Source organism: Eubalaena glacialis, chromosome 8 (genome assembly GCF_028564815.1).
Source record: "Eubalaena glacialis isolate mEubGla1 chromosome 8, mEubGla1.1.hap2.+ XY, whole genome shotgun sequence".
NCBI classification, from domain to species: domain Eukaryota; kingdom Metazoa; phylum Chordata; class Mammalia; order Artiodactyla; family Balaenidae; genus Eubalaena; species Eubalaena glacialis.
In genome coordinates, this window is record NC_083723.1 from 16,365,126 (window position 1) to 16,378,333 (window position 13,208).

Genomic DNA, 13,208 nt, shown 5'->3' on the forward strand with positions numbered 1-13,208 from the left:
CAGAAGAAAATTAAGTGCTTTGTAGTCATTTTAAAGCTTTTTCTCATTGAGACTCTGGCACAAATGAGGATTAAAGTACCCATTTTACAAACATGGGACGTGGGGCCCAGAAGGGGTTGCATGGAGCGAGCAGTGGTTGTTGCATTAGAATGGCATGCGTTTTCTGATTTTTAAATTTTTTTTCCAGTTAGTGGTTTACCTCCTTGGCTTCTCTTAGAAACGGGCTCTTGTAGAAAGTTAAGAAACTAAGTTGATACTTCTCTGCACATCGTTTTATATTCAAGAATGTTACTTGGTCAGGAAATCACATTTACAAATCGTTTACTGGTATCGTAGGCCATATTATAGGACCTTCCCTCCCCAAAGCAAAAGAAAGTTTAAAATGTGTCAGATCACCCTATCCATCCTGCTTTATGCATGATTGCTTATTTTTTTGGCTAGATCCTTAAAGCCAAAAACACGTCAGGCTGTTTTATGTATATAATACTAGCCATTTGAGTGGATCTAAATAGTTAAATGACTGAGAAAAGGGAAAAATCATCTGGACATGTAATCTACAGGCTGCCTGACACCAGCTATTTAGAAAGAACTGGACACTTGCCTGTGTGTAGGAACAACATCTGCATGATTGACTTAATTTTCTAATCCAGATGTTTGGCATCCTCCAGAGCCAGAGTTAGGTGCTAACGGGACAAAGTGTATTCATTGATCATGAGAGGAAAGTTATATTTCTTCATAAAGATTTTATTCCTTGAATTTTAAAACAAAACCATATGGTCAGTGTAGACGCGAAATACAGCCGTTGCTTGATGGGGAGATCGAGTACAAGGGGATTAACTATGGGCAATTTCACTTCATGCCCTAGGCGCCTTGGACAGCATCACCAAGTATTTCCAGATGTCTCTCGAGGCAGAGGAGCGCGTGAACGCCTCCACCACAGATTCCAGTGGCGCTGTGGAGCAGTCGGCCCGCACTCGGGACAGAGTGGAAGGCTTGATGTTGGAGCGAGAGTCCCAGTTCAGGGAAAAACAGGAAGAGCAGGCCCGCCTCCTGGATGAACTGGCAGGCAAACTACAAAGTCTCGACCTTTCAGCTGCTGCCGAAATGGTAAGGTTTGAGGGTTTGGCCTCAAGGCTGCCGTGCTACAGGAGAAAAAACACCCTGCTTTGTCTTTAACATTGTCCACTTTGCAAATGAGTCAGCAGGAGGGAAACTCCCCGGCTCAGCCTCTGGCCCACAGTCTGGGGTATCCGTGACCAAGCCAGATTAAACACAACAGTGTGTGGGTTTCCAACCTTCCTCTCTCCTAGAGGTTTCTCTGGTACAACCAAGAATCAGGACTACTATCCCAAGGCTGCTGAATTGAGTCACTGCCTTCTTATCTAAACTGGATCCTTTTTATACTGTGGACATTTTTTACTTTGTTCTGATGTGAAGTGCAAACTCCATCTCAGTGGAGCAATTGCGAATCATTCTGGGAGAGACTTAAAAAAATTAAAGGGCGCTAAAGAATGTTTTTTCATGGGTGGGTGGGTGTTAGTTAAAATGCTCCTTTGTCCCAGTAACTTTACCTAGTGAAGACCAGCCTAGGAAGTGGATTCATTTCCCAGAAGCTTTTAAAAAGTAACTCTGAAGCCGAATGAAATTGAGTAGTGAGTTCAATGAAAATGAGGCAGAAAGCCAAAAAAAAAAGCCAAACTAAGCCTGTTTCTTCCTCTTGCTCCCTTATTGTTTTTCATGGAAGAATACCTATCTGAGAGGCTTTGGAGGATGTTTTTATATACTGTACCTTTATTTTATAAGGCTTCTGCTCTCTTAGCTTAGAACAGAGGGTCAGTACAAGGGGGAAGGTGGGTTCCTAGGAAGCTGTGAGTTCAGGCTTCACTACAATTTTGTCTTAGTAACAGTCCCCCGCCCTCTCGGCCTTCTCCGCCCACCCCCCCACGCCCCCCCCCCCCGCCTTCTCTGAAATAGACAAAAACACACTGTGCTTTATAATTAATGCCTACAAGGTTATATTTTCATTATCTTAGGAAACTTGATGGCATCTAATGGAAATAAGGAGTTAGATCTCCTGTCACCATTTCTTTAATAGAGAAAGAGGCCTAGATCAATGTGTAATCGCACCTGAGACAAAGCCATGACACGCGAGTGTGAAATGCCAAATCTGTCTTCCTTCCTTTCGGTATATTGGCTCCTTCCTTATAAATTCTAATTAAAAACTAGTCATCACAAACAAAATCTCTCCAAACTAAAATGAAAAGCCAGATAAGCATCCTAAAGGATGTTTGCTCTGCAGCAGAGGGTGTCTTGGCAGCGGGTGGCTGCAGCGGGTGCCTCTGGCCACCGGAGTGGGAGCCCTGCCCTGGGCCTGCTTTCCGTCAGGGGCGTGGCCTAGGAACTGCCTACGCTCCTTCCATCTCCCACTCTGTGCGTGTGTTAATGAGCCTGTGAGAGTTCCCTTTATAGAGTCCATACCACCACTTCTTGTGTAGAAAGATTTTTGCTCCTTTGTGTTTTTCAAGTACCTTTGGTTCTTTGTCTTTGTGTATATTTAGTTAGACCCATGCTAGGTTTTTTTTAAGCCTGCCAGGCTGCTGAAATAAAACAGATCTTCTAGTGTGCTGTCAGATAGTTTTTAGAAAGCATCCCTAAGGTCTTAACGCAGCTCTTCTTAAGGCTCATGTTCTTGTACAGCATGCGGAATAAACGTTATTTTCTGAAGCTTTTTATGTGCTGTAAACCAGACACATTATTTTGAGATATAATGGGATTATAATTATTACAAAACTATTAGGTTAAACAGTTGACTGTATTTATTCAAAAACTACTCTTTCACTTATTAAAAGGAGTACTTGTTTGGGAATATCCTGTTAACTGTTTTTCACTGTAGTGTAGCTTTTGCCTCTTTTCAACATGACTATTTTCCACAAAAGGATAGTTCTACATGTAATTTTTCTTCCTGCTCAGCCTTTTCCATCACATAGCAATCTTGTAATTTATCAATTTGCTGTGTATATTCTACAACCAAGCCCTGGTCTTTGGAAGTTTCTGGTAGATAAGAAAGGGAGGAGTCCGGCAGGGCCGTTGGGAGGTTATTTGGAAAAGTTATACCCGTACCTTTGTCTTCTCTCTTCCTCTCCCATGTGGAATGTTCCCCCACTTCCCCTGCTCAAATCCCACCAGCCAACACTCCTTCCCAAACTACAGTAATACTCAGTGGTCTCTGCTTTGCCTGCTTTCCTTCATACTTGCAGCATCTGACCTATTCTTGGCTGTTTTACCTAGAATGATCCTGTCTTCCTTACTAGATGGGAAATTACTAAAAGGCCCGATAATGGGCCTTTTCTATCACCCTTTTCACCAAAACAGTTAACATGGTGCTAGGTCTAAAGAAGGCTCTCAATACTTTTTTTTTTGGTAAACCCTACCAGTTAGGAGAAAGGGGACGGGACACATTCTTTGGCTTTCATATTGGCCAACTTCAGCTTGATGGAGCAGATAACATTTGCACCCTGCACAGAACCCATATGGCATTCCAGTTCATTAGGGCAGAAGGTATTGACGCAGGGCTGTAAATCATTGTTTCCTTGGAAATAAGCAGGTTAGCTCACCCCTGAGCTCTGCTCTATCCTGAACACTGTTTTCAAGCACCCTCGCTGAGGACCACCTACACGCTCTCTGGGGCCACCCAGGCCCTGCACAGCTGTTGGCTGCAGCAGCCTCACTCTGCACCCCGTGCTTGTTCCTTGGCTCGCTGCAGACGTGTGGAACACCTCCAGGAGCCTCCTGTTCCGAGACTGAATGTGGCGGCCCAAACTGCAGAACCGACGAAGGACAGAAGCAGTGTGGGGGGCCTGGCTGTGGCGGGCTGGTCACTGCCGCACGCGGCGCCTGGCAGAAAGCCATGGACTTCGACAGAGATGTCCTGAGTGCCCTGGCTGAGGCGGGACGGCTCTCCAAGATGGTAATTCAACGGAGGGGCTGTTTTGTTTGCTTTCCGTTATGGACTGGAGGATCTGAATGGGACAAATCAATTCCAAGTGCTGACTAAAACGAAAAGGCCTAAGTTTTTGTGAGGTCAGGGAAAGAGAGGAGGAGGTTTTATTCACAGATGGTTTAAGAATCTGCTTGTTTCTCACAATAATTTGAAATAACCATGTTACTAACTATGGGTTTAGGGTTATGAATACCTCCAGCTGTTATTTCAATTGAGCCTTTATTCTTCTGAAGTGACATGAAGTATTAACTTCATGTTTACTGAAGTATGTAGGTTGGTACCTGAGAAAAAGACTAAAGAACATCTTATACACCACCAAATGTTTTGGAGGAATTAAAAACAACTAGAAAAAAATTTTATATGCTAGCCCTAGCTATGTAAGACTGTTGTATAGGAACGGGTATAGTGAATACTTTGTCTATACAAGAATATAATATGGTTGAATGGGAGATGTTTGTTTCTAAAAGCCGTGACTCCAAATACTTAAGTTTTTTGACGTCATTTTCTGGACCATTTATAATATTCTCGTCTGTTTTAGAAAGAGTGACACTGTTCCATGGATATTTTATTCCCCATACATAGGTCTCTGAAGCAAAACTGAGGGCAGATGAGGCAAAGCAGAATGCTCAAGATGTCCTGTTGAAAACCAACGCTACCAAAGAAAAAGTGGACAGGAGCAATGAGGATCTGAGAAGTCTCATCAAGCAAATCAGGAACTTTCTGACCCGTAAGGAACTTTTTCATTTTACTTTTAGACATTTCTTCCTGTCTTGGAATATACAACAATTTTTTAAGAGTGTTTGAGAGGCCATAATTCAAATCTGCGTTGTAGATAAAATCAAATTCTTGCAGGGAATAAATACTTCCAATTTTTAAAATGTATCTGTATGTAAATAACCTCTAATTTATGCTGATATAGACACACCTGATGTGATACCCAAGTAACAGATCAAGAAGTCAAACATACACTATGAGAACTGAATTTGGAATTTGTGTTACAGATTACATATAATGTGTCATTAGAACCTTAATTCAAAGTAGAGCTTTTTTGGCATTGTCCCCAAAGCTTTGTAATCCTATTATTTATAGGATATTATACTTATAGTTAGTTACATAGCTCTATACCTTAAGTGTTCTGTACAGAAATAGAAAATCTGTGGGATTCGTGGTCCAGCTCATAAATGTTGCAGGTCACAGTTTGAGTGTTACCAGTCAGGATAGTTTTGGCTGCAAGTTAAAGAAAACTCTGAACTGAAATGGACTTAATCAAACAAGGGATGTATATTATATCACATAGTAAGTTCAGTAGTAGAATAGCTCCATTGTTCTAGGATCCATGCACTTCTCATCTTTCTGTACTATCATTTTAAGCATATCAGCTTTGCTCTCAGGCTAGCTCCTCCCGGTTACAAGGTGGCTGCCAAAGTTCCAGACTTCACATAAAGACACAATAATAGCTAACGGAAGAAGAGACCACCTATTCCTTTGTTGTATCATTTTTAAAGGGAGGAAATCTTTCCCAGAAGCCTTTGAGAAGTCATTTCCATGAAGCTCATGGGCTAGAAATGAGTCCCATCCCCATGTACAGATGTCCCTGACAAATGGAAAGGGATTACTGTAATTGGCAGGCTAATCAGTATTTAACTCTGAGTTGATAAGCTCACCTTACCTTAGAGGTTGGTACCTGAAAGAAATCAGTAAGCTGTTAGCAAGGAAAAAGGGAGAATGGCTCATAAGTAAGGCGCCAACAGTATTTGCTAAGGATATCTTATGGAATATTCTGTGGAAGCCATCATTCAATCATATATTATCCCGTGCTTAAACCCTTAGGGCTCCATTTTTGTGTTCTTTCACAGTTTAAAAGAAAAAAAAAAAAAGCGTAAATATCAATGACATATTTATAGTTTAAACTCTGGTATTTTTTTGACCTCTTTTCACATTTGACATTTGAAACTCCATGGCTTCTTTGATAAGGCAACTATCCTGATTCTCTTGTTTCTGACTGGATTTTCTCCCTTTCTGTAGTTTCCTGAATCCAGATAATTTATTAGGAATTTCAACACTTACATCTGCATTTACAGTAGTTTCCTACCTAATCTTTCAACCTCAACTGAAAGTTTTCATTGCCTTTTAGAATCAAGACCCAGCTTTTTTAACCTGGCCTGTATCGTTTCCTACAATCTGAACCATTTGCTTCACTCAACTTCCACATAACTTGCTCTGCCCATCCTGCCTCTCCAGCCAGAGATGTTCTTTCTTCTGTCAAATCCTGTTATCCTTCAAAACCTGATCCGTTCCTCACCCTCCACAGTTTTACCCGACGACCCCAGCCTACAACCAACTCCAGTAGTACACACTGTCTGCAGTACTGTTCCTGTGTGTAGGTCTCATCTCCCCAGCTTAGATTAAAAACTCTTAAATAGGAAGTACCTTTGTCTTGGTGTAACCCCACCACGCTGATCACATAGTAGATGACCAATAAGTGGTTGAATGAGTGAACCATCTATGATTTTCACCTCTTCACGGGAACATCTTTGCTTTTAACAGAGGATAGTGCTGACCTGGACAGCATTGAAGCAGTTGCTAACGAAGTACTGAAAATGGAAATGCCCAGCACCCCACAGCAGTTACAGAACTTGACAGAAGATATTCGTGAACGAGTTGAAAGCCTTTCTCAAGTAGAGGTTATTCTACAGCAGAGTGCTGCTGACATTGCCAGAGCTGAGATGTTGTTAGAAGAAGCTCAAAGAGCCAGGTATCTGAAGACAGTATTATGGCATTTAGGGGGGGCTTTGTGTATCTAGCACTGAGTAAACTATTTCGCCATGTGAGTCTCTCGGGGTCATTTCAGGAAGGCTTTTCTTTAAAAGAAATGCTCTCTTCTGAGAGGAAGTACTTTTTTCACGTTCACATGTAATATACTGTCTCATTCTTTTACTCAGCAAAAGTGCAACAGATGTTAAAGTCACTGCAGACGTGGTAAAGGAAGCTCTGGAAGAAGCAGAAAAGGCCCAGATTGCAGCAGAGAAGGCAATTAAACAAGCAGATGAAGACATCCAAGGAACCCAGAACCTGCTAACTTCGGTAAGAGATTGCAATCATTATTACGTGTGGGAGAAAACACACGCGCATATACTCTTATCAGAAAAGAAGTGCCTTTGACAGTTATCTATGAAAAATCTTACAATTGAACATTAAAGGAGTCCTTTCAGTAAATCTAAACTACTCCCATAGCACAAGGTGCTAAAAGTGTCATTTTCAAGGAAGAAAAAGGACTCTAAAGACAAACATTAAACCCCCTTTCATTTTCATCCCCACAGAAAGCCTAAGAAAAATAAAAAGAGTTTCCTGTTCCTTCAAGGAATCACACAGATTCTATTTAGTATGAAGCACACTCTTACTTAATATCCAGTTTTAGAACATCTCTGGCTGGAGAGAGAGGACGAACAGAGCAAGGTTTTGCAGCCCAAAAGCAACTACATGTAAGACCGGTGCCTCAGGATTTATGAGGTGGTCATTAACAAAAACTGTGATCATTCACAAAACGTCTGCTTCTAACACCCAGTTTTAGAGGAACCTAATAGAGCTCTTACAGCTAAACGATCTGTTTTGTTCAGAATGCACGGGAAATCTATAAGCAAAATACCCTAGAGCCTACCAAATATTAAAGATTCTAAGAACTTTTCACATGGATTTAGTGCGTTATTCTAAAAACTTCTCTCTTAAAAGTAATGCACACTAATTGTTTTATTCTTGCACTTTTCAAAAATCAGTTCTAGAGGCAAATTATTCCTTCCAATCTTAGGAAAGTTCATTTGTTACGAAACTGGGTAAAGAAAACTGATGACTCGTTTAACTCCTCCTTATGTTCTCAGAATACTCTTTGAAGTTAGATACTCTTATTACTTGCTGCTATCCCCCTTCTCAAGCCAAGGACCCCTAATGTTTAAAACCTTGGGAAATGCCTTTTCAGCCTGCTTTCCCTACCAGTAGTTGATAAAAGCCCATCTTCCCCTATTCCATTACTCAGTAGAATGAAGCCGGACAGTTCCCAAGCCACTTTCTTACATTATGAGCAATTTAAGGCCCTTTCTTCAGGCTACTTGTTCAAGTTTAGAAAAATTATGTTTTCCCACCAGACTACGTTCTAACCCTTTCAATCTCTAGGTTTTTCAAATTTGTCAGTGTGTTGTTAACATGTTAATGAACTTTAAGTGACTTTAAAAAAATGACTGTTTTGAAAAGCAAAATGGAAACTATTAATCAAATTGTAGGTGCGATATCTGGCTTGTTGCTGCAAGTTAATAATGGTGGGCAGAAGTGTTTCAGGTTAACGGTAAGAAAAATAGAGCCTCTACCTAAACCACACTAATGAAAGCTTGTCACAAACTATTTGCCTACTTAAAAGAATTGTTTTCTAATGGGTGAACTCTCAGATCAAGAATCATTTGGTTTGAAATAGTTACAAATTCTAGCATATGCATATACTGACCCATTAGTTACGACATTGTTATTCAGAGTAATTCTGTAGAATAGACCCATCCTTGAAGATCATTTTTCAGAAAAATGAGGTGCTCAGTGAAACTGGTTCTTCTGTTATGGGTCAGGCTTACTTTGGCTAGCTTTAAAAACACTTACTTTGGCTAGCTTTAAAAACAACAACAACGGTTACTGATACTTTGAAATGAGAGCAAACGTGGACCCTCACCAGTTGCCCAGATAAGATACTTTTTCCCTAAATAATTTTGAGCACTTATAGCTTCCAGTTGTAACATTCCCAGACCTATGCCATCTCACAGTCCTATAGTAACTTTTCAGAGTTTTAACATTTCTGATTTCCATGTCGTTTCTGAAGTACTATAACCTCTGCTACTAGAGTTTAACATTTACAGTTGATAGAAAAAAACTAAAATTGACTGGAAGTTAAATTTTTCCACCCATAATACTTCAGAAAGTTGTATGGATATCCCTCTACTCACATCTGCTGCTTTGTGAACACTGTTTAGCCAAAGTCTGCAGGTGTTCTTAAAGTGCTTTCTCAACACATCAAGCTGCCTGGAGGGTGGTTCAGTAAGGAGAAATTTTACAAAAATTTCAGCCTAGACCAGCAGAAGTACTGAAAGAGTGAAGTTAATGTATGAGATGTAGCAGAGACTATTTAAACTTGGGCACTTTATATAAGCTTTCTTGAAATTTCTTTTGTTCTAGAGCAATGTCATAGCAGCTTTTTAAATCTTCCTCTATGCTGTAGTCATAGCACTTGCTACCACTTCTTGAATTAATGTCTTGCTGAATGATGACGCTTTTAGATCGAGTCTGAAACAGCAGCTTCCGAGGAAACCTTGTTCAACGCCTCCCAGCGCCTCAGCGAGCTAGAGAGAAATGTGGAAGAACTTAAGCGGAAAGCTGCCCAGAACTCGGGGGAGGCAGAATATATTGAAAAAGTAGTATATACTGTGAAACAAAGTGCAGAAGATGTTAAGAAGGTAAGTAAATCTTTGTAACTTCACAGCTATGTGGATAAAGGAGCAACTAGTCTCCTCCATGCCTTCCTTGGAATTAATAAGGGACATGGACCTAAACACAGTTATTCATCAGAAACATCCCAAGTGACCTGTTTTGAAATAGCAGTCTTCAGAGACATAGATGGAAAAGAACGGGAGTGGATATAAAAGTATCCATACACATGATGTAGGCCCTCAAATCCAAACTTGGATAAGGGTTTAGAAAAGTGAAATTAACTTAGGGGTGAAGCCTTAAAACAAGCATTATTGAGCTTGTATTTCAATTAGGAAGACCTTTATGGCAAACAGTAAATTACCTGGCCATTTGAGAAATCTTTCAAAGCAGGGAAGAAAATGCTTAAAGAATTCCTAACAGACAACAGCTAGTAGGGAAACCTTATCTCTGTGCTCATCTGGAATTAACCACCTCTTGCTTCTCACTGGACGGTACTATATTTTGCAGAGAAAAGTCTCAAGCCCAAATTTCTCACTACAAGCCAAGTAATCATTGAGACACATTTAATTTCTAAATTTCTGTAAGCAAATATTTAAAGAAACCTTTTTAAACTTTTCAGAGGAGTGTTGAAACTTTTAAATGAATGGTAGGGTGCTATAAACTGACATGAAGTCAAGATTTTTCCTACAAGCGACTGCAGCTTTTAGGCATTACATACAGGTGACTTCCCTACACCTGTGGTTTGGGGAAGAGAACAATAAGTAAAGTTTACTGCCACATCTGTCTTTTTTCATTGTTGTCTAGTTTCCTACAGGTCTGAGAGCGTAAATCTCCCAAGTAGTCTTCTTACAGAACATTTTGCATCAATATTAAATTTCATTAGAAATAAGAACAAAACCCCTTGACATGAAATTACTATATCAACAGAATTACTCACAACCATCTTTCCAAACCCACATTAACCCCACTTGTGCTACAATCTTGCCCTTCCTTCCTTTTGTTAAATCTGCCTTTTCCCTCCAATCTCCTGATAGCAAGTCTCTATCAACCCTAAATTAGTCACAATCAAGATGGTCTTATCATTTTTTTTTCAAAATTGGCTTTTTTTGATCTCTAAATATTTGGATCTTGCCAAACCTACCTCTGAGAAACCCTAATTCTCAAACTCTCCCTCCATGCATTCTCCTATGACATCTCCATAGAAAAGTACTAATCCCCAAAGACCTACCCACAACTCCAACATGTCTTTAAGAGCTTTCATTTAAAAAAATCATGTCAATGTTGTATCTAATTCCACTGTTTCAAGTTAATGTTTTCAGTTATTTACTACTGGGTGGCTTGAAGCCTTCGAGTACCCTTGGTAGTGGCCTTTAATTCAGAATGCTTGCCATGCAAGTTAATGTCATCCAAGCTTGCCACGGTTTACCAGTCTTAAATGTAACTACTGACACTATCACCTCTTTGTGCCAAAATGTGGAACTGCAGACTCTGGATGGTGAACTTGATGAAAAGTACAAGAAAGTAGAAAATATAATTGCCCAAAAAACTGAAGAGTCAGCTGATGCCAGAAGGAAAGCTGAACTGCTACAAAACGAAGCAAAAACACTTTTGGCTCAAGCAAACAGCAAGCTGCAACTCCTGAAAGGTAGATTTTTCTTTCTTTCACTTAAGACTCATGATTTTTTAGTTTATTTAAATGGTAAACATCTATTCACTCTGTCTTAAGCACTTAAACAGAGCCTTATAGGCAAAGAGGATCAGTATTTGATTTTGAGATCATCATAGTAGTGTAACTGCTCAGACCTTTTTATCTCCCACAGATTTAGAAAGAAAATATGAGGACAATCAAAAATATCTAGAAGATAAAGCTCAAGAATTAGTAAGACTGGAAGGAGAAGTCCGTTCACTCCTAAAGGATATAAGCCAGAAAGTCGCTGTTTATAGCACCTGCTTGTAACAGAGGAGGAGGAGCTATAAGTAAAAGAAAGTAAAAGATGGCTAACGTGTGACCAAAGCAAAATCACTACATTTTAAAAACTGACTTAATGATCTTCAAAATAAAACTCATAACCTATTTAATGTTTTTAATCGCCACATTTTGTATGGAGTTAAATAAAGTACAGTGCTTTTATATAAATATATATTCAGAATAATTCTTAACTCATTGTTACTTTTCCTGATTTAGCATTCACGAATCCCTTTAACAAAGAATGTTATTTTCACTGTAAAGATGGATTTAAAAGCAAGCTGATTGCCTTCACAGAGATGCTAATTTCTTTTATGTCTATAAACAAGTATTAGTCATCTGTTTGTTTGGGTCAATATCCTCTACAAATCCACCCCTAAAAATCACGTCCCAGTTGGATTCCGGAAGTAGCCTGAGCTACCTTCACCATTTCCCTGGCTGCTCAGTTGCTCCCATCTCCAAAACTCCTATAAGTATTCCTTGCTCTAGGCAAGAGAACACAAAAGCAACTTTTAAGGCAGTGTGACTTTAAAGTATTGCCACCTAACAACAGAACAGTTAGACTTACTTAATTGATAGCTTCAGGACATTACATCCCCCAAAAAAGCAAAATACACATTCAAGTGCACATGGAACATTCTCTATGATTGACCATGTACTAGGGCACAAAACAAGCCTCAACAAATTTAAAAGAGTATAGAAATTATTTCAAGCATCTTTTCTGACCACAATGGCATGAAACTAGAAATCAACCACAGAAAAAATTACAGGGAGACTAAGCACCTTGCTACTGACAAACCAATGGGTCAACAATGAAATCAAAGAAGAAATTTAAAAAATACCTCATGGCAAATGACAATGAGAAAACAACCATACAAAATCTATGGGATGCACCAAAGGCAGTTCTTACAGGGAAGTTCATAGCAACCCAGGCCTTTCTATCTAAGGAACAAAAAAATCTCAAACAACCTAACCCACCACCTAAAACAATTAGAAAAAGAAGAACAATTAAAACCTAAAGTCAGCAGAAGGAAGGAGATAATAAAGATCAGGGAGGAAATAGAGATTAAAAGGAAAAAAAATCAATAAAACCAAGAGCAGGTTCTTGGAAAGGGTAAACAAAATTGACAAACCTCTGGCCAGGCTCACCAAGAAGAAAAGAGAAGACACAAGAAATAATAAGAAATGAAAGAGGAGAAATCACAACTGATACCACAGAAATACAAAAAACCGTAAGAGAATACTATGAGCAATTATATGCCAACAAATTTGACAACCTAGAGAAATGGACAACTTTCTAGAAACAAAGCCCACCAAAACTGAATCAAGAAGGAATAGAGGACAAAACCATACTTCGAAAAGATATATGCACCCCAATGTTCATTGCAGCAGTATTTACAATGGCCAGGGCATGGAAGCAACCTAAATGTCCACTGACAGAGGAATGGATAAAGAAGATGTGGTGCATCTATACAATGGAATATTACTCAGCCATAAAAAAGAATGAACTAATGATATTTGCAGCAACATGGATGGACCCAGAGATTGTCATACTGAGGGAAGTAAGTTGTTAGAGAAAAATATCATATGATATCACTTATATGGGGAATCTAAAAAAAATAGTACAAATGAACTTATCTACAAAACAGAAACAGAGTCACAGATATAAAAAACTACTAGGGGGGTATGGGGGGAAGATAAATTGGGAGATTGGGATTGACATATACACATTACTATACATAAAATAGATAACTAATAAGGACCTACTGTATAGCACAGGGA

At 39.4% G+C, this 13,208-nt stretch overlaps 2 protein-coding genes across 4 annotated transcripts in view; one reads left to right on the forward strand and one right to left on the reverse strand.

Moving 5' to 3' along the window:
- Positions 1 to 11,601, forward strand: part of LAMB1 (laminin subunit beta 1) — a 75,029-nt gene extending 63,428 nt beyond the window's left edge. For both annotated transcript variants that reach the window (XM_061198418.1, XM_061198419.1), the window contains exons 27-34: positions 866 to 1,107; positions 3,764 to 3,967; positions 4,583 to 4,727; positions 6,548 to 6,755; positions 6,943 to 7,084; positions 9,310 to 9,486; positions 10,946 to 11,105; positions 11,281 to 11,601. In XM_061198418.1, the coding sequence (XP_061054401.1) occupies positions 866 to 1,107; positions 3,764 to 3,967; positions 4,583 to 4,727; positions 6,548 to 6,755; positions 6,943 to 7,084; positions 9,310 to 9,486; positions 10,946 to 11,105; positions 11,281 to 11,417 (1,415 nt within the window). In that variant the 3' untranslated portion in view covers positions 11,418 to 11,601. The remainder of the gene's footprint in view (positions 1 to 865; positions 1,108 to 3,763; positions 3,968 to 4,582; positions 4,728 to 6,547; positions 6,756 to 6,942; positions 7,085 to 9,309; positions 9,487 to 10,945; positions 11,106 to 11,280) is intronic.
- DLD (dihydrolipoamide dehydrogenase) overlaps positions 1 to 13,208 on the reverse strand; it is a 65,985-nt gene that overhangs the window by 16,734 nt on the left and 36,043 nt on the right. The window lies entirely within an intron of this gene.